The sequence below is a fragment of the Gossypium hirsutum genome, chromosome D05 (assembly GCF_007990345.1).
Source record: "Gossypium hirsutum isolate 1008001.06 chromosome D05, Gossypium_hirsutum_v2.1, whole genome shotgun sequence".
Classification (NCBI taxonomy): domain Eukaryota; kingdom Viridiplantae; phylum Streptophyta; class Magnoliopsida; order Malvales; family Malvaceae; genus Gossypium; species Gossypium hirsutum.
Genome location: NC_053441.1, coordinates 214,874 through 239,152, shown reverse-complemented (window position 1 = coordinate 239,152; position 24,279 = coordinate 214,874). Strand labels below are relative to the sequence as shown.

Sequence of the window (24,279 nt, the reverse complement as noted above, 5' to 3'; positions counted from 1 at the left end):
AACTAATATGATTGACCGATATTTAGCTTTGAATTAATTAATTATTTTTTATTAATTATAAAGTTAAATTTTAAAAATTAAAAATATTCTTTGATTGATTGTCTCGTTGGTTTATATTATTTCATTAAATAAATTATAAAAAAAAACTTAGTTGAATATATTTTTAGCCTAGTTGAATTGATTTGTACCAATTCACAGTTTAATTAATCCGATGCCCCTCTTTAAATTGACATCCCGGTCAATTTGGTTCAGTTGAAACATTCATGGCTCTAAATCTCTACACTTTGTACATTTAAAATTTAAACATCTTACTTTTGTTTTTAAAAATTTTATCTCTCTATTTTTTGGATTTAAAAATTTATTTTTAAATTATATTTAATCACATATCATTTTAATTGAAAAGTTAACTATTTAAATTAAACAATAACATTATAAAAATATAAAAATCAAATTGTATTAAAATTTAAAGTGAAAAATGATTAAATCTCAATTTTAAGTATGTTAAAATGACCAAATAATGTTACAAAATGAAAAAGAAAAAAGCATAATGGATGTGCCACATGTCAGCATAAGGTTTATAAATAAATAAATTTAAATTTTTAGCATATTTTAAAGACTAAAACTGAAATTATATCATTATTTTAAAATAGCAAAAAAGGAGAGCTTTGTTTGTTTAAAAAAGAGGCATAGTTTGTACACTACTTTTAATATAGTTATAGATTATAAATTCTTTTGAATGGGTGTAATTTATACATTTTATTAATTTAGTCTTGATTTTAAATAATTTAATAAATTTAATTTTTATATTTATAATTTCTATCTTTGATCTTATTCTTTCCGTACCTTCTACTATTAGTTAATTTATACTATTATTTAAGCTCCTGATTGATTTGGTGTCACGAGCTAATCGAGCACAAACTCGATTAGAGAAATTACGGAAATACTATTCCGTGATTAAAATAGATTATATTATTAAAAAGTATTTCAATGTTTTTATTTTTTAAAAAGCCCAATACCCACATTTTTACATTAAAAATATTAACTTTATCACTAAACAAAAACATTATTTTAATATATATTTATGTTTTAATTATATTATGCATAATTTATTATTTTCATCAATTGTATATATTAGATTGATAATGTAATTAACTGAGTTGGAGTCACAAATTAACTCACCAATATCTCAAGATTGATTATAACATCGTGATAAAAAATTTGTAGTGCATTTAATATTTTAAATATGTATTTGCATGTTTAAATTTAATTTTTTTATATTTTAATGCTGTGTATATATTCATAATTGGTTTCAAACCATACATTTTATTATTTATTATATATAGGTTTTGGGTTGATAAGAATTTTTAATTTGATTTATTACCTGTCTAATTTATGGAATTAGATTAGGATAATGTGGATGATAATCTCAAAAAACATTGGTAATAGCCGCTTGAGAGCTTTCACCCAAATATTATAATATTGGTAGGAGCTACTCAAAATAGCAATTACCCTGCTTACAAATTAGAAAAGAAAATAAAGTGCATAACGCGTTGAAAATTATTAAAGCACAAATAAAACGCTCAGTTATTTTGGCATACTCCATGCTTTTTCTTAAAAAACAAGTTTAATATCACTCACTAATGTTTTACAATTAAACTAAACATAATATAAATCGAGGAATTGATATAAGATCATACCATTATAACAGAAGTTAAATATTTAGTTTTTATTAATATTTAAAATCTTTTTTAAATCTTGAAATAATATCTGATTATTTATTGTATTTTTGTAATAATTGTTTATCATTTTGATTATTAAAAAATAAAATTCAAAATGTCAGGTAAATAATCTCCACCCTTTTGACAGGTTAGGTGAACAAGCCTTTGGATTTATCATCATTCACACAATCTTCTCTCCAATAATTACACAACCCACAAAAATAGAGAGAATAAACGAAATTAACTAATAGCGATTGGTATGGAGAGAATAGGACCAATTTGATAGAAACGGTAAATGTAGATAGTTAAATTTGTTCAGTTATTTAGAATTAGGATTAAATTTATAAAATGTGTAGGTGAAGAGGACTAAATGTGTTATACTAATTAAATAATAATAATGTCATATTTTTCATTAATGATTTAACGAATAATGACCAAAACAAAAACAAATGATGACATTGGTGACAAAAATGATAATTTTTTAGTTCCGTGACCAAATCAAAAACACACTAATAGCCGAATGACAAATCGTATAATTTACCCTAGCTTATATTAATAAAATAATAATACTAAAATATTTAAACTATACAACAAATCCTAATTTTTTAACTAATACTGAAAATTTACAGTATTAATATATAGTTTTTATATTTATATTTTTTTTTTTAGACAATGATATTTGATTATTATATATTAAATTAATTAGGGTAAACTACATAATTGGTGACCCAACTTTCATAAATTTTCATTTGAGACATCGAAAAAATAAAATTTTAATTTTGGGAATCGGAGTTAAAAATCATTTTTATTTGGGTTTCATCTCCGCTGTAATAGCCCAATTTTCAGTAGTGTCAGAACAGTGATTTGAGATCATTAAATCCGATGAAAAAGTTAGAAAATTTATTAATTAATAATTATAAGTTAAGCGTGATTTTAGAAATATTTCTAAAATGAGTGAATTTTGTGATTTAAAATAAATTATTAGGTAAATTGGGTAAAAAATGAGGTATCGAGACCTTGATATTATAAACTAAGTCGTAAATATTTTTATAAATATTTACGGAGTGTTATTAGGGTAGTATTAAAGTTTCGTTAAGAAATTTTAATGTTTCGATGGTTAATTGATTAGAAATGATCTAATTAAAAAATAGATTTCTGGGACTCCGTTCTGATAAATTAGACTTGTAAATATTTATTATAAATATTTAAGAAGTTAGTTGTGTAGTTAATTAGGTGAATTTGACTTAATTAGGATTTATTGTAAAAAAATGACTAAATTGAAGTAGGGTAAAAGTTGAATAATAGATTAAAAAAAGTTAAAAGGGCCAAATAGGTAATTATTCTTTTTCTAAAGTTGAGTTGACATATGCATGATAAAAATCTTAGATTTTTTTTAAGTATATTATTATTTTATTATATTGTAAATTATATTAATTATATTATATTATTATATTTCAAATAAACAAAATTTTTGACAAATGCATGGTGTATATGATGAAATGTGGAAAAATGAAATACATATATATTAGTAATGATTACATATTTACTTATTATTTAAGTAAGTAATATTATATTATTATTTTATTGTTATTATATTAAACTAATTAAATAAAAGAAATAAAAGATAGAAAAAGGGAATAGAAACAGAATAGGCAAACGAAACAGAGAAGGAAAGAAGGAAAGGAAAGAAAAAGAAAAAAAAAGGGAAGGGAAGGAAGAAAATTTGGGATTTCAAGATTTCAAGCTGAATAGGTAAGTCAAATTAAGTTATTTTCTTATAATTTTTGAGTTTTTGGTATTCTAGAACAAAGTATTATTGGATTTATGTTGAAATTTGAGAAGTTATTATATTTCTAGACATTGATTATGTTGAATAAATGAAAGAATTAGGGGTTAAATTGATTAAATTTCAAGTTAGAAGTTAGTAAAAGGTTGATTTGTAAAATAAATTATAGGCTTTGAATTAATAGGGATAAATTGAGAGAATTTCGAAATTAGGAATTTATGGTGAAAATTAAAAGTTAAAATGAGTTTATAGTAAGAATTAAGAGAATATGGAGTTAGATTGGGAAAATAAAATTAGTATTGATAAGGGATTAAATTAGAATTTAGGTAAAGTTGTGGTATAAATAGAAATATTTTGATAAAATTGTGTATTAATGATTTTTAATTGTTTAATTACGTAGCTAATGTCGTGCAAGAGTCATTGTCCGATAAAGGAAATGAGAAGGTGAACAAGGAGTGACTCGAGAAAATTTACGGTTAGTATTACCATAATTCGAATTTAATTATTAATTGTTAAAATTTAAATTAATATACATGATAAGCAAATTAAAGTAAGTATCATGATTGAATTGAATGATAAATACGTATTGATATTGAATTTATTAATAGCAATTGTTGAATTTTGAATAATATGTTTAGTAAATAAAAATAAGGTGAATATCGATATTGAATTAAAAGATATTGAATCGTATGTGAATTGAATGAAATTAAAATGAAGTATGAATATGTATGAACATTTGATGGTATACTGATTGGAAGGTGAAAAATGTATTGAATTAAACTGTGATTAAATTGGAATTGAAAGTATGAGAAAGTGATTGAATTGAAATGTGATTCGAATACCCTATTAACTTATCGGACTAGATTGGATACAAATGGCATGCCATAGGATTTGTGATGTGATGAGGATATTTGTAGCTCAGCCGAGAAGATGATTATGTTATTATATGCTTCGGTTTATCCGAAGAGGCATTTAATGCCTTATTGGTGTGTTTGGGAGGATATGATATATTGGTGTGTTATGGAGGATTTATATTTATTTCGGGTGTGTTTTGGTTGGATATTCCGGTGTGTTTAGGTGGAATCCGCGTATCTGTCTGAGTCCGAGTCAAGTTAATAGGGGTAAATGAATAATTTTGATAATATAATTTTTATTAAATGATCTTGAATATGAATCAAAAAGAGATGTTAAATTGAAATAGATAATGATATAGTTCATGAAGTGGTTTTGGTAGTATGAGATAATGTAAAAATCTAAGTGAAGAAAAGCAAATTAAAATAGCTATTGATGAGAAATGAGAAGTGAAAATAAAATGATTTGAAATAGTGAAATAATATGAGAATTTAATTGAATACAATTTATTGAAATTTATTTATGGATTTAATGAATAAATTGAGTGTTAAAATATTATAAGTGTAAATTGATTATAAATGAACGAATCGAATTAAAAGATTATTATTATTGTTGTTGTTGTTGTTGAAACAAGTTGATTTAATGTATTAAATGTTTATTGAAAGATTAATGGTATAAATTGAATTAAGAAATAGTGTATGAGTTAATTTGAATACAATTTTATAAAATTAGTTATTATAATTGTTGTTGAAAAATCCAATAAAAATTTAGATAGTGAAATAAGGTATGAATACAATTAAATATAAGATTGAAATATTGCTTATCGTTATTAATTATCAAGTTGATTTAAAGTACGAGATAATTAATGAATAATTGTAGACATAAATTTAAATGTCTATAATTTATCGATTAATGTTATTAATTTGAATTATGGTAATACCACTGAGTATTCCTATACTCAGCGTACGATTGTCTCCGTGCGCAGGTTAGTAGAAAGCCAGTGTCCGGTCCAGCATCCAGAGTAATCCTGACCTCAGATAAATTTTAGTGATGTGCCTTTCTTTTGATATTGTGGCATGTATTTAGGTAATGTATTAATTAAAGTATGCTATGTATGTTATTTATTTGTGAACTAGTGATAAGTTATCCGATATGTCCGGTAATGCTCCGTAACCCAATTCCGGCGACGGATACGGGTTGGGGGTGTTACATCCGCAGTTGAGTAACTCAATTTTGTATAAAAACTCAATTTTTTTCTTTAAAAAAATAAAATTAATTTTAAAAAGGAAAACGAGTGAACAAAATGAAAATAGTTTTTAGCGGTTATGCTTAAAATGAAATGGTTTTTAATAGCAGTGCCTGAAATGAATTTTTTTATTTCTTGATGTCCAAAATGAAAAGTTATGGAAGTTTGATGATCAATTGTACACTTTACCCAATTAATTAGCCCTGTTTTTTAAAAAAACCATTCATAAAATATAGGTTTACAAGCTTGGAGCCTTTTGCCGGCGATTTGAGAGCCTTTTGCCGATTGTCTTGCAGAGTTTCCCTTCCCACATGTGGCTCCAACTTGGAGCCTCCAAGCCCGGTGTTCCCCAACCTCTCTGGTTGCCTCATTCTCTATCTTCTTGCGCCGCCTTCACCATGGACCTTGCTACAGCACGATTCTCATCGCACCAAATCTTGCGATTGGTGGCTATAGTCGTTTATCGATAGTGTAATCATTCTTTGGGCGTCGGCTCTTATAGCACCATGGTGATTTACAGAGCTCCTTTTATGGCTTATTGTGGCATGACATCCCTTTTGAGGCATTACATGCCATTGGTGTATTTGTATTTAGTAACAACTTCAAGCCTTCTCAAGTAATCTTCTTTATCGACGATGATTAGGGCCGTAAATGAATTAAACTTGACACGAACATATTCATTTAACTTAATCAAACATGTTCACAAACATTAAACGATCATGTTCACGAATATATAATTAAACATGTTCACGAACAATGTTAATAAATAATAAACAAACAAAGAAAAAATAAATACATACACATATATTGTTTAGATATAAAATAGTCAAATATAAATATTAATAATTATATTATAAATGAAAAAAATACAAACCAATGTAATTTTATTAATATATACTAATGAAACAATAAACTAATTTTAAGATAATTTTATTAGTACATACTAATAAAATTTTTATAAGAAAATATCATTAATAAATAAATAAGTTTAAACAATTCAACTTCGTAGCTAAGGTTTCCTTCGACTTTGTTATAGTGGAACTTTGGCCCACTGTAAGCATTTGGACTTTTGTGTTGTATTTTTGGCTTTTGCAGGCCATTTTTTTTTCGTATTGATTATTCAACCGGTAAAAAAAGTAAAATAATTAGGTCTTAACCATTATTATTATTTTGAATATACTATTATTTTCTTATAGGTTATTTCTCAACCGACATTTTTCAAAAATAGGAAAATTAATACAAAATAATTTAACATAAAAGTAACTGATTTATAAATCCAACTTAAACCACATATTTTAATTAATAATTATATTTGAAGAAAAATAATTAATAAAATTTAAGAACACGTCATATTGTCAAACATTGAAGTCCATCGATACTGACGAGATAATTTCTCTTTAAGATTAAGCAATAAAGTAAAAGTTGTGAAGTAACCATTAGCACGATTAGATGATGGTAGTAACATATCTAATAAAATGACGTTTTAACAGATTTCTCGGTTCACCGGCCGCCCCCATTCGCAGTTCCTTTGTTCTTACTACTCTTTTCTGTTTATAAACACAATCCTCAAATTGAGGACGAAAGCTCAGAGGCAAAAATTGGGAGGATGGGTGCAATGTCTTGGCCTACTCAGGACGAGGTAACAATTCTTTTTTGATCCATACATCACTTTCAGTGTATTTTCTCTTTCTTTGGGTTAGCAATCTGGGTTTGATTGTTAACTTGTGGTTCATTCACATTAATGAGAATTTATCAGTACCTTGTAATTTTCTTGCTTTCCAAAGGAAACGATAAGTAGTAGATTTGGTTGCCTCTGCACTTTTATAAGTGAATCTGCTCTTTTTCCCTCCCTTTTTTCGTACTTATATTTATTGTGGATTGGGATTGGGACTGGATTGCAGTCAGCGCGTGGCCAGGGGGTGGCAGGCGCCCCGGCCACCTAAAATGGAAAATTTTCCATTTACGCCCCTTCAAAATTTATAAAATAATAAAGGTAAAATTGCACTTATCCCCCAAAAATAATAAAAAATTGATGTAATCCTTTAAAAATTATGAAGATATAAACTATTAAAATGGTAAAATTACATTTTTACTCTCATAAAAATATACAATTTAATTTTGGCCCCTTAACAAAATTTCCTGGCTGCGCCCCTGATTGCAGTTACATGAAATCAGAAAGATAGTGTCTGAAATGGCAGGAAAAGGTACAGAAGACGTTCGAGTTGTTGTATCTCCTTACAGGATTTGTCCATTGGGAGCTCATGTCGATCATCAGGTTACTATGTTGCACCTGTATTTGCATTGATCTCATCTACATTTTCATTTCTCTCTTCTTCTTTTTTTTTAAACCACTCTTGGTTTCTAATGCTTGCAGGGTGGAATTGTTTCTGCTATGACAATTAATAAGGGAATACTATTGGGATTTGTTCCTTCTGGTAGCACTGAGGTGAGCTTAAGATGGTATTTTCACCTTATAGGTTTTGTAGTATGAGGAGCTGGTTTCTGGAAGTTTTGCGTTCCCTTGTGCCTTGGATCTTAACTTTTTAACAAAAGTTCCTCATGGAAGATGCTATAATTAATATGAGTTCGTGCTGTTATTTGGTATTCACCTTTTAGAGTTCTTACTAATTCTTGCGAAGAAAGTATGTGAAATAAATAAAATTTTGTGTACATGAAACACCATGCAAGTTTATCGCTCTTCCTTTTCTTTCTCTTCATTGAAGAAGTTTATAAAAGGCAGTGAACTTGATTTTTGACTCCATCATAGTTACCCTGTGAACTTTATTATGCTTTGAGGTTTACTCTTCCAAGCTTCTATCTTTATAAATATGAAACTCAATTGCTTGGACCTACCTTGAGCTTTAAAACCTTAAAGGATTTCCCATCTTAAAATGTGGTGTACTTCCACCCTCCAATAGTTCTTTGAAGGGTAGGGGGTGGAATGAACCAGTTTACCTTGCAAACTAGGTGCAAGTTCTAAAAGAAGCAGATTTCCTGAGCTGTTGCCAAGTATCTTTTTCTTCTGAAGGAGATATTGACCTGTCAGGGCATTTCATGAAAAAGAACTAATAGGTTGCTTTTGACTAGAGTCTTCATCTACTTTTTTTCTCTTCGGCAGTTTTATGATACCATTTAGCTTGTGCAAAGGGCTTCATAACCTAGTAACCGGAATGTGGCTAGGCTACTGGCTTTATCCTTCATGTTGTAGCCAGACTGACTGCTGCATGGTGTCTACTTCATATCATACGAGCAAGATGTTGTTTCTCTGTTTATGTCTCCATTTCTTTCTTTTCTTTTTTTCCCTCTCTTGATAAATAAACATGATATCGTCCTATGAGATAGGGGTAACTACTTAGGGTTAACTGCATCATTTTTCTGTTGTGTCACAAATGAAGTTAAAGACCACTCTAGAGTGCAAAAGGTTATGAATTTGACTGATCAATTTAAAGTGGGAATCCAAGCTTCAAGAATTTCCGCAAGGAAAGGCTAATTTTGAATTTCTAGTGCCTGACTCCAGTACCATAACTATCTACTTTTCAGAAAGAGACTCTCACTCATTCTCTCAATCACACACACATGCATACACATGTATGCCAGCCTATCGGCTTGTTTCTTAAGGTTTGAAGGGTATAAAAGAAAACCAAGGATTGCAATTCAAAAATCACAACAGAACGTGAAAAAAATCTTTTTCTTATTCTGCTATTGCATTTCTATCGTTTTATCTTTGACCTAATGAACTTCGGAATCCTTGATGTAGGTTGCATTACGCTCAGGTCAATTTAAAGGAGAAGTTAGGTTCAGGTACGAGAACTCCTTTTGTGGACTGGTCTTCCATAAAGTCCTTTAGTCTTTTTTTCTTAAAATTTTTAAGTTAGTCTTTTATATTTCCAATTCTGATAAGGATTTTTCGGTTATTTTCATTTATGTTCAGCATTTTATGTTTTCTTGTTTATGCAGCCATAGAATTGTAATTATTGATAGTGCAGGAAATTGTACTTGTTTATACAGCTGTGTTGCTAGCTTTTCTTAACGAGGATTAATTATGAAATAGACCATTTTATTAGATTTTCCAAAATGGGCATGAACTGTATTTATGATTAGATATAACATGTGTCATAGCCAAATACATTCCAATATGAGTTGCTTAAAAGTATCACAAATCATTGAGTTTACTTTCTTTCTACGTCCCCCTCTCAACCTCCACTTACCTATTGTTACAGCAATCAACTACCCTGAAATGTCCATTAGTGGTAGGGTTTCTTCAATTATTATAGAAAGGATAACCAAGTACATTGGAAATTCTGTGGCTGCTGTTAAAGATGAATCTATACTTTGTGTAATCCAGTTAGTTTGCTATATATACTTGTACAACCCTCTTAGTCCAAGAGCATTTGCTTATACTTTGCTTATCTGTCTGCTTCAGAGAGGATTAATTGCCGTCATAAATCACTTTTTTTTTCTACATGATTTTACATTCTAGTATGCCATTTTTAACTTGAATTTTTTGGCCTCATGGTATTATAGAGTTAATGAAAACCATAAACCAAGACAGACCATTAGCAAGGGTGAAGAGATTAACGCAGATAAATCTTCTCCGTCACCAGATGAATTTGAATGGGGTATTTATGCTAGAGGAGCCTTGTATGCATTACAAAGTAGAGGGAACCATCTTGCTCAGGTAAGAGTTATTTTCCCATACTTCCATAGAAAAAAAAATGAAAAAAAAAGATGTAAACTGTTTATATCCTCAGAGAAAAAAAAACTTGAAATCATTGGTCTAAAATAAGCTGTAAGACACTTTCTAAACCCTGTAATGAAGATAATGACAGGAAACCTGTTTTACAGCCTAGAAAAATATGCAAAATCTGTTAATAAAAGATAATTACAGCCAAGTGTCTAATATCTTTCTTTATAAACAACCTCCCTTTTCAAGTTTATGCCTCCTGTGAGATTGATAAAAAAAAAAGTTATTATTTGAACCGAGTATTAACCTCCAGTATCATATTCCTGATTTGATGGCTATGTTTGTCGAGTTGCTGAGAATGACATTGACATATTACTAACTGTGAAAGCACAAATTTTCCATTAGTTTGTTTTCACGTTCTCTTTTTCTTTTTGAAAATACTAACTTTTAAATACTCATATTTGCAGGGAATCATTGGCTACATCTGCGGATCTGAGGGTCTGGACAGTTCAGGCCTTAGCTCTTCAGCTGCTGTACGTTTATGTTTTTGGTTCTGTTTGTTACAACATATATACAGTTAGGGTGATACTCAGTGGTAGAGGAAAGGAAAGAAAAGCTCATGCAATCACTTTTGAGATAAATCAGCTCAGTGCTCTAACCAAATCCATCCTAGAGTAAAATTTCTCATAACATGCTTTTTTATGCATCATTAGGAAATAATGGAGCACTTTGTGGAACAAATTGGAACAATAGGTAACGATAAAAATTATGTTCCGTTAGTACTAGTGAATAAAGAGCAACAACTAAGTTCATTGCGTCCTAGAATAAGGAAACAGAAAGCTAAAAGTGCCCTCTCTATACTAGAAAATGGACTTTACTCAATAAAATCCCAATTCTTGGCTTGTTTGAGTAATTAGAAGCTAAACAGAAATTCTCTCACCTTCAATGGCTGGAATAATCAATCCTTTTTTTGACCTGAAAATAAATAATCCTTATTGACACAGACAGAATTAAACCTCAAAAACTAACCTATGTTTTGTAGAACTTCGCTAGTTTGAAGCATTTGTACTTAAATCCATAGATTTAGTCACTGTTAGGTTGAATAAGTACCACATCTATCTTCTCGTCATTTCTGCCTTCTCTCTTCTTTCTTCATTGAGAACATGGAACTGATGTTTATGAAGTCAAAGTTAGATGGGTAAGTTGATTTGGCTTATTTTATTTAAGGCAATTTAAGTAGAACATTATTTTATGCAGATAATGCAACTTAGTAGAGCTGAGTGAAGGTGTAAGTAGTCTATTGGGCCAATAAAGATGAAGCATTAGATAGCACTGTAAAGTACGTTAAAGCAGGTCTTAGGAGACTGCATAAACGGGGTTTAAGAAAATATGAGTTTAAAATTTCAGAGATGTTCTGAATTTAAAGTCAAACAAATTTTACAAAAGAATTAATAAGTTCTTACTTGGTGATCACTTACACTAAGATCCTATTTCTCTCATAATATCTTCCCCCACTGTGAAAATCCTACTCTTCACCCTCCAAAATAAATAAGTGAAATTGGCTTTGGTTTTTGCAGAGCAATGAGGCATAATTTAATAAAGAGATGCCTTAGTATAAAGATTATATATATTATATATTATAGGAACCATTCCTTGAGGAACAGAAAGTTATACTGAGGAACTTTAACTCTGAAAAAATTCTTCCATTCATGTAGAACATATTCCAGAGATTACTTTGAGACTGTCATGCTTGGGCAACCATGTAACGGTAGCAAGATGGAGAAAACTCAAAAAGATAAAAGGAGGGAACACGTGAATCACCCAGAAATGATCACATTTACCATTCTGAAAATAGAAATAGATACAGGTCGTCATTTCTTTCTGCCATTTCAAAGTTAAAAAAATTGCTGATATATTAATTATAGAGAAAAATCAGTGTTCCAATAGATGTCTCTATCTTGTGAAGCATTAGTGAAGATGGAGCGGAGGAGATCCAAAATTAGCAGTGAAGGATAGAATGTTCTAATAAGGGGGAAATTGAGTGAAGCTGTATGGCCTCAATGTTGGGAAGATGTAAATCAACATTTCATTAGAAAATAGTTATCCTCAGGCAGAAAGAGTTGATCTGATTTAGGCATTCACTTTTTCTGTTTTCTTACAAAGAAATTACTTTCATTTAGAGATGTTTAAGAAGAAAACCTAGACACTAAATAGGCTGAGGAAGTGTCTTCTTAAATGTTTCTTTGGAATTGATCTGGACTATTTATAGATATAGTTAAGCACGCATTTTTCTTGATACCTTGGGGATTAAAATGAATTGCAATTTTGTCAGTAATTATCTTGTTTTAAAGACCAATTTGAGGTATCTTATTAGTAAATTTCTTTTCTGCATTCCATGTTAAAGATGTAATGAAGTTATCTTTTGACAGGTTGGCATAGCTTACCTGCTGGCTTTGGAAACTGCAAATGGTTTAACTGTATCTCCCAGAGAAAATATTGAATATGACAGGTATTTTCATCTCTGTTGGATTACTTTAAATCTTTCTGCATTCTTATTTAGTAGTAACACCATCAAAATTAATCAAAACTGGGTTTTTGTCCAGATCTTAATCTTAGTAAGTTATCTTTTAAGGCAAATTAAGCGTTCAGTGCCATTGAGTATGCTGCAGGACCTAATTTATAAAAAATAATTATGTAGAATAAATAGGGCAAAGAGATAGAGAATAGAATTGAAAGAGAAAAACTAGGGATAGATAAGAGAAGTTAGGGAGAAACAGATAAAATGGATAGGAATACAGGTACTAGGAGTAGAAGATCAGAGAGAAACAGAAGGGGACCCCATATCTTTAAATATGCACATGAGCATATGGTTTGATGGTAGGTGGTGCACTTAGCACCTTGCTCAGACTTGGGTTTGAATCACTTTCCTCGGAGATCTAAAAAAACCCTCAAAACTATTAATGGTTCATCATTCAAAAGCTACCAGAAACAGAACTAACATTGGTACCTATAAACTAATGGAAACAAGAAATGGTAAATATAGCCCTAATGCCCTAATACTTGGAAAATAAGCAAATTAATAATTGAAATAAAATAGCATAGATAACCTAAAATCCTAATTCTATAAAAGAAAAAAGTTTAAACTGTTAAGTTTAGCAGAATAAGAATTGAAATTTTAATTGCAAACAACTAATTTGCTGTCGCATCATTTTGTTTTCTATCCTACTTTTGCGTGAAATCTAGCATTAATTTGCAGTATAGAAGGAAAATCAAGGGATATGATAATGTGGATTGTGTCTTGCATGAGATAGGAGAGCACCGAAAATGATCCTATAATATTAGGTTTACATTGGAAATGGACTGCTACTGAAAACATGAAAGAGGTTATCTTAAAGAATTTTCATTCTTTTGTCCACTGGTTGACACAGCTCACCCATAATCCCTAGACTCAAATCTAAAATTGTTTTGAACGAAGAAGAGAGCGGAAATGTTTTAAAGGTAGGGGGAGGGGCGTTACTAATTAGAGTTGGCTGTTGGTTTTGGAATTGGAACTGGAACTGGTTTGAGGGTGGAAGATGAGATGTGGGTTTGTTTAAATCAAGGAGGTTTTGGGAAACATAGATGTAAGATGTTCTGGAGAAGGTTACTAATTTCTTGGTGGATGCCCTTGAGAGGATGTATAGAGCTTGGAGAATAATGATAAATACTGTGCTTGTTGTTGCACTTATATTAAATATTGTACCCTTTGTTGCGAAATTGTTGTCTTTTGAAATATCTTTAAGATTAAGGAACTATACTAAATGCAGTCACATAACTTATGGAGGACAGTTATACTTTTTGCTTTCATTAATGAATAGCTTTCTTGTCTTTATCTGCCCTTATCAAATAAGATTTTATTAGTTAAGGGATATTTTCTGGATCAGCCTTCAATTGATACTGTAAACAATTTTCTTATGTAATTCTAATATAGAATGTATCTTGTTTTAATAGCTCTAATGCATGGCGATAAGGAGTCATTAGCATTTTTATTAAGTTGTTTGGATTTGCAGGGGAAAAATGAATTGCAAGTTTATTTGACTTTCTCAGTAACTTACCTTGTTTGCCCTAAAAAGTTGTGGTATTTAATACAACAAAAGTTAATATTAAATATCCATATACTTTTAGCTACAGTTTTTGAATATGCAAAAAATGCATCGATAATAATGAAATAAGATAGATGAATAGATAATATGGATTATTGCTTTCAACTTCCATTCTTTTTTTCTTTTTTTTCGTTTTTTTTTTGGAAATATGCAACTTCCTTTCTTGGTTGTCTTTGGTTGACCATAAAGTTTGCTTTATTTATATTGGAATGTTAATTACTCTTTTATCTCAAACCTACTTCATTGCTCAGAGAATGCACATTCTTCTTAGTGATATATGATTGCCTTTTTATCATTACATGTTAAGCCTTTTCTACATCTGACATGATGGCACATGTAGGGTGATTGAAAATGAGTATTTAGGTCTGAGAAATGGCATACTGGATCAATCAGCCATACTGCTTTCAAGCCAGGGTTGTCTAACTTACATGAACTGCAAAGTAAGTCAAACTTTTTGTAGTAATTTCAGGAATAACATATCCTTCTTTGTTTTGAAGTGTTCTATTTTTGTTAGCTTGGCACTGCTTATGCTTAATTTAGTCTTCATACAATTGCTATAATTTGGTTATCAGGCAGATTTATGATTGTTTTCTACTGACGCATTTATGATTGTTTTCTATTTTTATTGATTTATGTAATCCCTTTTCCTTAAATGTAATGTTGATCCAATTATGAAAAATTTTCCTTTTAATTATTTTGTAAAACAAAATCTCAATTTATTTGAACTTCTTTGAGTTATATGGCCTCTCGTTTCATGTAGACTACTGAGCACAAGCTTATACGCCCTCCAATGTTTCTGGAGGATCAAGAAGCTGAACCACAGAAAGGCTACAAAATATTACTGGCATTTTCAGGACTTAGGCAAGCTTTGACCAACAATCCTGGATACAATTCTCGAGTTGCTGAATGTCAAGAAGCTGCCAAAGTTCTTCTGAAGTATGATCTTGTTCCTGTTAATTGAGAACACTGGACAATTGTCACTTGTTATTTTGATTTTCTGATTGCAGATATCATCACTGATCCTCTTATACTGCGGGACCATTATATATTCATGTTAATGCAATACATCCGCTTTTTGATTATGCTGATTAGGGGAGTTAAAAGCTTACATATATTCTATATGCCTTTCAAAAGTCCAACTTGTCATGAATAGAGTGTGTACAGATGTTCAATGCATGGCATTATCCTCCGTTTTCTTACTATATGAATCAACATCTTTTGTTGTATTGTTCTGATTTCGCATATACCTTGCAATGAGATACTGTGAACTCTTTATAACACTTCAATTAAACTGCAACACTTTGTCATGTTTTTTACTGTTTGTTAGAAGTTTGTCTTGGTTTATTGTGAATCTGTGATTCACCTTTTTCTTTTTCTGTTATATTTTCAGTAAACTGAATTCTCTATTTCTGTTTTGTAGTGCTTCTGGAAATAAAGAAGTGGAGCCCTTCCTCTGCAATGGCTAGTACTTGAGCTAATTATCTCAATGAATTTGAACTTCCTTTTCAATTTATTTTTGTAATTGCATTTAATTCCTTTTCTACCCTCTTTCTTAACAGTTAAACCAGAAGTTTACGAAGCGCACAAGGTATAAACATCAATACAGACTCTGATTTTAGAAGCTGAGAGTTTTGCAGCATTTCTTCTTATCAGTTAAACCGTTATGTTTTGTATGAATTTTATATGATTACCTGTCCTACTAGAAGAGTAAACATTTAAGTTAAATAATTCAGTTTGCTAAATAAGATTTATAAATTATCACTATTAAAAAGTTAGAGGTGTAGCTTGCATGCATTCATGAGTATGCTACTAGCAAAAACTCCTTGAATATGAAAATTACATAAAGTAGAAGCTTATTAACTTTGATTGCAAGCAAAATGAACCTAATGGTTCTGTACCTATGAAATAATAAACCTAGCTTAAACAACTCCATATAACATACTTGCCCTTATGCCTTAAAACTCTTTGGATTACATAACAAAGGAAAAGAAACAGCAATCTTCCATGTCTCAGATGTAAGATCTCTACCAAACCCAACACCATTCCACCTAAGCTAAGCAAAGAACGCAGTAGATAATATTGTTTGATGCATATAACCTGTGCAACTTGTTGTCAACTTAACATTCTAAGTTTTTCTCATAAGTTTATTTCTTTATCAGATCGCCTTCTATTTTGCAGTTCAAACTGGAACCAAATCTAGCCAAAAGAGCAGAGCATTACTTTTCAGAGAATATGCGGGTTAGAAAAGGTAAACTGTGTTATTACAATTCCATAAATTTATCTGGCCAACATAATGATCTTATGTAGATAACCATGTTGTTCAATGGCTTATCAACTAATAGGGGAGCTGTATAATGGTTATTCCAGGATTAGAGGCTTGGGTTTCAGGAGATTTGAGAGCCTTTGGAGAGCTAATGACAGCTTCTGGTCTAAGTTCTATTAAAAACTATGAATGTGGTACGTCCTACACTTTCTGTTTCTTAGTTGCACTGCTATGCCTCTAATTCCAAAAAGACCAAGACGCAACAAAAACCATAAATTTTGATACTCTAATTTCCAATTGGAGCTTATTTTAGGGGTTGTAGTAATTGTAATACCTTGAATAACTTTTATTCTCTCATTCTCTTTGTTTTGATTTTATTCATAATGTGCTTGATGGTGATTATATGCACCCATCAGTTTAATATCTTGGTGTTCTAATACTTGCTAAGCTTAGTATGGTACTGGTTCTAGAGGACATAACAAATTTCTAACTTTGATGATCGTCATGTGTAGAGAATTGATCTACTGGAATTAATTATGTCATGTAAATACTGCTTCTACAGTCTCCTATTTATACACAATTTTTACCTTATCAAACTAGGGAAACTTATCTACACTATCATCTTATATACTAGCATTCTAAAAAATTAAGATTCCTATCGGATATATACACTATCATCTTATATACAGTTCACCAGCTGCATTGGACCTTCCCGTCTTATCATCAAATCACCAAAAATTATTTTCAACCGAAGTAATTCACATATTCTAAGTGCCATTGACCTGAATTCTGACTCTGGACTTGACCTTGACCTTGACCTTGCCGTTACATTTTACTTTTTACCCCTCCAAGTCTCTAGATTTCCACCTCAGAATGTACAATAGCCTAAAGTTGACCTTTTGTCAACTAACGATCTAGAAGATCTAGATCAGTATAAGCTTCTAAAGCCATGCTTCCTCTTTTCTTGAACAAGATTCCTTTTCCAGGACTACCACGTAAAAAAGTTTGAGTTAGTGACTGCTAGACTGCATTATGAATAATTGATTTGGTTTAAAGATTCTGATAAAATGAGTGAAATGTGATGTGAAGGGTGTGAGCCACTATTTCAACTATACGAGGTCCTATTGAGGGCACCAGGCGTCTTTGGAGCTCGGTTCAGTGGAGCTGGATTCAGAGGCTGCTGTGTTGCATTGGTAGATGCAGCTCGTGCAACGGAAGCAGCAAAATTTGTGAGGGTAGAATATCCAAAGCTTCAGCCAGTGTTCGCTAGCCAATTGAGCCATGGCACTGCTGTTTTGATTTGTGAAGCTGGTGACTGCGCCCGTATTTTCTGATTTTTTTAACTTTCCTTCTTTTCTAATTTGATTCATTTCTTCCTTTCTACTCTGACTTTGTGTTTGCAGCATCTATAAACTGAATTTCAGAAACATATTATTATCATTATTATTGTTCACCATTATCAACAACAATACTATCAGTCTCTCTGCAATATTTTTTCTCCATTGGGAATAGTAGTATATAGTATATAAATTCTATAAAATGTTTTGTATCATTATTTTAATTTTATACTAATATAAATAAACCTCTCCTAGTATGTATATATATATATACACACACAGTTAATTCACTTATAAACTGTCTGTGTATTAGAGATAAAATAATATTTAGTTTTGAAATTTGGTTTTTGAATTTTTTTTGTCTATGCTAGTCCTCGAGCTTAATTTTATCAAGCAGGTTGGTTTTTTTTTTTGTTCTTTTACGGTGTTAAGAAGTGATGATGTGGTACAGATTTTTTTTTAAAAAAAATTAAAAATCTAAAAATGTATATAAAAATTTGTAAATATTAATAGGAAATTCCAAAAAATTATAAAAACAGTAAAAAAAACACAACAAATTATTGGAAATTTAAAAAATATATAAAATCTTTAAAAAATTATAAAAATCCTAAAATATTCTATGAAAAGCTGAGATTTTTTTAAAATTATTTTTAAAACTAGGATACAAAAAAAAGATTGAAATTATAAAAATAAAAAAAATAACATTTACACTTGAACATCGATTCATTTTGAGAGTGCATTTTTTTGATGTAAATGTTTTGTTTTTATAAATCTTGTGTCACTCCTTTGGAGTGCGACCCCATCAAAATTTAAGAATATTAAAAAAAAACAGAAAGAACTCTATTAAGCTTTTCTTTGGTTGTAATTTCTGTATTAGGGTCTTCATATAAACTTTGAAGACATTTTTTTTATATAATCACATGTTAATTTTACGGTTTAAAAATAATGATGTGGTATTCATATAAACTATTTTCAACAATGGGAAAATGTAAATCCAAAATTTGGGGGTGATTACAGAAATAAAACCTAGAGGTAGTCGCTCTCAATAGGCACATGCTACCTTTCATGCGTAATTTATTTAAAACTTGGAAGTAACACTGCCTGAAATGAATCACCGACACAGATTGGATATGACTTGGGAGGGATGGCTTGAAATCCCAATCATTTAGGTGAAGGGAAGGAGTAATAATGTATACCTTCCCTTAATATACTATACTTGCTTGCATTTCTCTGAAAAAGTTGAAGAAGCATCCGTCCAAAACCGGATCACGAGCCATTACAAGACAACCCCCTCACACCTCATCTTCTTTTTTATTTATTTCAACAATTTCATCCATCCACCTGCCTCTTCCTTTGTTTGCTTCCCTACAAAACCAAACCAAGCTTCTTCAGATTTCAGCGCTTTGGATTTGCCAAGAATGAGGACGCCTCATCACCTTTTCACTTTAGCTCTCTTCTTCACCTTCATCTCTGTTTCTGTTGAAGCCCTTAATGTTGGAATCCAGGCCGCTGATACCGCCATCTCTGTGGTCAGTTCACTTCTTCTTCTTCTTCTTTCTTTCTTCTTCTTCCTAAATAAATAATCTTAATTTGCAGAGCAAAGAATGCAGTAGGACATGTGAGTCAGAGTTCTGTTCAGGTATCCATCCATCCATCCATCCATCCATCCATACATATGCTCTTGGTTTTGGTTATTTTGAAATGAAATGAAATAGGTGGGTGGGCTGAGATAATTATAAATGAAACAACAACACAGTGCCTCCATTTTTGAGGTATGGCAAGTATTGCGGCCTATTGTACAGTGGATGCCCTGGAGAGAAACCTTGCGATGGACTTGATGCTTGCTGTATGAAGCACGATGACTGCGTTCAAGCTATGAACAGTATGCTCCCCCCCTTCCCCTTCTCTTTCTTTCTTAGTATACCTATTGCACTAACACCCATTGCCTTCAATCTCAATCATTATTTATTATTTTCTTTTATCTTTATCCAACCATAGCTATATGTAATATTTATTTTTACGCTACCTTTTCCTCTTTCCATACCAATAGAATAGAGGTTGAACCTATTAGGTATCTTGGCTTTGCCTTAACCTCCCGTATAGCTCCCACCGTACCAAAAATATGCTCTCGGATTTGCTCACTTAGAGGTCAAATCTTTAAGATTAAACTTGTTTTGACATGCTCAAATAAGGACAAATTCCTGACCAATAAAATATATACTATATGTGCTCAATAACCATGAAGCTAAGGTAAAGGATATATGGTTAATTTTTTTCATAGAATTATACAAGTAAAGATGTAGAAAGTGAGGTTTGTATGTTTAAAATAGATAAGTTTAGGGTGATATGATTTTAATTATGAACAACTGTTGTTTGATGGTAAGAATAAATAAAATGGAAATGTAAAACGGAGTGCAGATGACTATCTGAGTCAAAAGTGCAGCCAAAGCTTCATAAAGTGCATAAAGGATTTCCAGAAAGGAGGAGAAAGGAGTTTCAAGGGTAACAAATGCCAAGTGGATCAAGTCATTGATGTCATCTCTGTTGTCATGAAGGCTGCCCTGATTGCTGGAGGAGTGCTTCATAAACCTTAGTCTATTTACCCAACCCAACACTGTCAGACACGACATTCTTCTGCTTCTGCAATCCTAAGATTGATGATGGCATGGCATCCCTCAATTAAATCATTCATCTTCAACCATCCTTTAACTACTGTTTTCTTTTTCCTTAATTTCGCATTTGGAGTTGGAACTATTTGTTTTTCTATAACAAACAGAAATTTAAGCTAGAGTGCATTCCGTTTCAATAATACCTTGTGCATAAATTCTTGGAAATTACTACTGACTGACAACAAAACATGCATGCATGCATGCTTGGTAAATGGATGCATATATGTATATGTTAAAGCGAGAATGAAAGCCAAGGATTCTAAAGCATTCAATTAAGCTGTTCACAAATATATTTATGGTTCATGATGCATGTTAGTTGGAACAACTCGCTTGCTTTCCTGTCCCAGGTCATGTCATTGTTTAAGATATAACTGTTGGTCGGCAGCCGACGACCAGTAAGGGTGAGTTTGGATGGGCGATTAGGTGCGGTGTAGTGCGTTTAGTTTACTTTTTGTCTCACGCTATAGTATCGCCAGTATCTAATCTCACTGCTACCGTTGTTTTTATACTAACCGCAAGTAAACGCACCGCCCATTCAAACTCACCCTAAGTCTCCATTGCTACTGCAACATCAAATGCGTTATGCCCTACTATAACAAAAACAGCCCCCTATAATTGAATGTGAGGGTAAACCGACAGCTCGACCCGAATAAGTTGTTTTTTGTTTTGTTTGTTTCGTTGCTGTTTTGCTATTATTTTGTTATTATTTTTATTGTCTATCTTGTTTTATTGATAATTTTATTACTATTTTAGAGGCATTTGTTTACAAAATTGTAACTATTTTAGTGTTATTTAAATATTTTTTAAATGTATTTTTAATTTGTTAGGAAAGATTTATTTTAATTTTTAATATATTTGATGTATTATATTTTTTAAATATATTTTTATATAAAAAATCTAAAAAAATTAATACTGGCAAATTGAGTTTAGCATTTTTAATTTGGGTTGGGCTTAAACAAATTTTTAAGTCTATTTTTCAGATCAAGCTTAAAAAACGGACCTAAAGTTTTGCATTGGTCTGACTTGGCTCATAATTAGATCTAATAAAACTATAAGTCGCCTTAATTGTCGTCCTGTCGAGTCCATTGAAACACCAAATGATGAAATTGACATTGGACAATCCAATAATATGAAACCAAACTTGGAAGAATAAGATGCAAGCAAATTCAGTGCATTAATGACTTCCAAGCAATTAAACTCTAGAATTATATAATATTTATGCAATGATTTAAGTCAAGACAAAGCTTTCCGTATAGACATAGCTTCTGCAACATGGGACTTGACCGAACACTGAACCTGACAATTTAGCCCGTACACAAATGCAACATACTCATCATGCAAAAGTGTCGCCAAACCGATAGACCAGGACTCATGAAGAATGACAGCGTCGGTGTTACACTTTAACTAGCCAGCTGCTGCTCTCAACCATCGCTGCCCAGCAATAACACGAGGCGGCACACAAGAAGCTACACAATCCAAGGTCCCCTGAGCACTTCTCCTATCTGCGAAATATTTGTCAGCAAAAGCGACTACTTGTGCAGCAGTAAACTGCTAAGTTTTCCAGCTGAGCAGATTTCGACAAAAACCAAATACTTGACATCACCGTGAGTGCTCTTTCCATTAGAGCATCGATAGAATGGGCTAAGTAGATAAGAATAAATTCAATAGTAGTATTATGTTATATGGAGATATTAGCAGTTTACCATACCTCAATACCCTTGCTACATTCAAGAAAGAGATGGTCCACCTTTCCTCCACACCGCTGTTTAAGCAGCACAGATCAACGTTACACCCCTTCTCCTACAAGCGACCTTTACACGGGATAAAATTCTTTAAACAACGCCACACAAAATCTTTCACTTTAGGAGGGAGATGGGCATTCCAAATACTCGACCAGCTGCCAACAACAGAGTCCTATCCAATATTCATAAATGAATTCGTAGCAAGCACTTATTAAGACAGGGGCGAAGGATTTTTTTAGGGTAAGCAGAATTAAATTATATAATTTTTTGTTATATTTAAAATTTTATAAATTAAAAAAATGTCTAAATAAAATTTTTTTCATGCAACCCTAACTCCACCCCTGTATCAAGACTCGACTGTATAGCTTCTTGTTTAATAAAATGTCATGCAAACTTATCATTTGGCAAATGAAGACTAATGGGAATTGTTATTATTTGAGTTACATCCAACGGGATTAGAATACCTTCAATTAAATATTTATCTAACTCATCTGAACCCTTTGTAACAAGTCATTCACTCTCATGTTAGTCACGTACAACAATAGAAAGGACACAACATAAAAATCTCGATCATATTCATGAGTCATAGGTCGTGAAACACATCTTTGCCTTTACCAAAGCGCCAACGAGTGCCCTTTAAAAGCAATTGTTTGGCAGCATACAAGTTCTCCAAATTAGAGGTGATCATGGGTTGGGCTATTCGGCCCGGCCCGATGGCCCGTCTAAAAAATAAAAGGATTTGAGTAAAAAATATAAGCTCGAAATATAGGTTTGGGCAAAAAAACGAGGCCCGTTTAAAAAACGAGTTGGGCCTTGAGTAAAACTTTTTTGTCCCGGCCCGAATTATATATTAAATATATATATTTTTTATTTTTAATCAAATATACTTTTTAACTTTTATGTTTCACTTTCATCATCAGATCGTGCCCTCCATTTTTTCCCAATTCCAAAATCAAGCTTCAAAATCCCTAAGCCCTTTTGGTGTTGTAAAATTTAATATGGGTTGGACCTGACTCGAACTTAACAACTTTCTTTCGAGCCGAGCTTAGACAAATTTTTAGGTTCATATTTCAGGTCAGACCGGATCCAAACCTAAAAAACGAGTATAAAATTTTGTCTGGGCCTAACCCGACCCACAATCACCTCTACTCCAAATGAAGGATTATTCCCTTCCTATAACTCTAGAAACTCGCACCGAGAAAAGTATTTTGCTTTGAACACCCTAGTCACCAAAGACTCCAAAGGAAAAATGAAGTTCCAAACTTGTTTCCCCTACGTAGCCATATTGAAGAAATGCAAACTTCAAAAAGCCATACTCCCATACATCTTTGAAATGCAAAGATTTTCCCATAATGTCTAATGAATCTTCCATCGCATCATATTACCTAAGCCCCACCAAAAAGTATTTATTATACATTATAACTCGTCACATAATTTTAATGGTAGTAAGAAAATACGCATGCAAAATATCGAAAATGCTTGTGCAATCATTTTGAGGACAACTTTAACCGGTCGTAACAACAATATGTTTTCCCAACTTAAAAACTGTTTGCTTAAACGATCACAAAAAATATATATATTTTGTTATGCCCAATAAGAAGCGTACTATTGAAGTAAAATTTATAAAATTTTTTATAAAAAAATTTAAACTTCACAAAATATCTTATAAAAAACAAATAAAAAGTGTACTTATTTCATTTATAAAATAAACATTAAACAAATAATTAGCCTCCTTATAAAACTTTTAAATCATATATTTAGAAAAGAATTGGAAAACAGCGAAGGAGCTGTTGACTAAAAAGACAGAATTTAAATGTAAAAAAACAGTAAAACATAAGAC

At 31.3% G+C, this 24,279-nt stretch overlaps 2 protein-coding genes and 1 long non-coding RNA gene across 4 annotated transcripts; all 3 read left to right on the top strand.

Annotated features, from left to right (window-relative positions):
* Nucleotides 1–3,351: 3,351 nt before the first annotated feature.
* Nucleotides 3,352–6,218, top strand: LOC107903307 (uncharacterized). 2 transcript variants are annotated; one of them, XR_001685756.1, is made up of 4 exons: nt 3,352–3,470; nt 3,905–3,979; nt 5,342–5,442; nt 5,899–6,218. It is a non-coding gene; the product is annotated as an uncharacterized lncRNA (long non-coding RNA). The 2 variants fall into 2 exon arrangements; XR_001685755.1 differs by having other exon boundaries at nt 5,839–6,218.
* A 788-nt stretch (nt 6,219–7,006) lies between these two features.
* Nucleotides 7,007–18,160, top strand: LOC107907374 (galacturonokinase). Its single transcript, XM_016834737.2, has 14 exons — nt 7,007–7,241; nt 7,764–7,877; nt 7,977–8,048; nt 9,360–9,403; nt 10,127–10,280; nt 10,754–10,819; nt 12,716–12,795; nt 14,769–14,868; nt 15,189–15,364; nt 15,849–15,889; nt 15,988–16,016; nt 16,607–16,676; nt 16,796–16,885; nt 17,781–18,160. The coding sequence occupies exons 1-14, from the start codon at nt 7,209–7,211 to the stop codon at nt 18,023–18,025; spliced, it is 1,314 nt and encodes a 437-aa protein (XP_016690226.2). The 5' UTR covers nt 7,007–7,208; the 3' UTR covers nt 18,026–18,160.
* Nucleotides 18,161–18,284: 124 nt separating this feature from the next.
* On the top strand, nt 18,285–20,837 carry LOC107907375 (phospholipase A2-alpha). Its single transcript, XM_016834738.2, has 4 exons — nt 18,285–19,557; nt 19,625–19,667; nt 19,785–19,910; nt 20,447–20,837. The coding sequence occupies exons 1-4, from the start codon at nt 19,447–19,449 to the stop codon at nt 20,620–20,622; spliced, it is 456 nt and encodes a 151-aa protein (XP_016690227.1). The 5' UTR covers nt 18,285–19,446; the 3' UTR covers nt 20,623–20,837.
* Nucleotides 20,838–24,279: the final 3,442 nt, after the last annotated feature.

What these genes read in the sequence shown, in the direction of transcription:
- LOC107907375 (XM_016834738.2), top strand. Translation starts at nt 19,447, where the DNA reads ATGAGGACGCCTCATCACCTTTTCACTTTAGCTCTCTTCTTCACCTTC. An exon ending in TGAGTCAGAGTTCTGTTCAG is followed by an intron (nt 19,668 to 19,784) that starts GTATCCATCCAT and finishes ACAACAACACAG; the next exon opens with TGCCTCCATTTTTGAGGTAT. An exon ending in CTGCGTTCAAGCTATGAACA is followed by an intron (nt 19,911 to 20,446) that starts GTATGCTCCCCC and finishes AACGGAGTGCAG; the next exon opens with ATGACTATCTGAGTCAAAAG.
- LOC107907374 (XM_016834737.2), top strand. Translation starts at nt 7,209, where the DNA reads ATGGGTGCAATGTCTTGGCCTACTCAGGACGAG. An exon ending in GCTGCCAAAGTTCTTCTGAA is followed by an intron (nt 15,365 to 15,848) that starts GTATGATCTTGT and finishes TCTGTTTTGTAG; the next exon opens with TGCTTCTGGAAATAAAGAAG. An exon ending in GGAGCCCTTCCTCTGCAATG is followed by an intron (nt 15,890 to 15,987) that starts GCTAGTACTTGA and finishes CTTTCTTAACAG; the next exon opens with TTAAACCAGAAGTTTACGAA.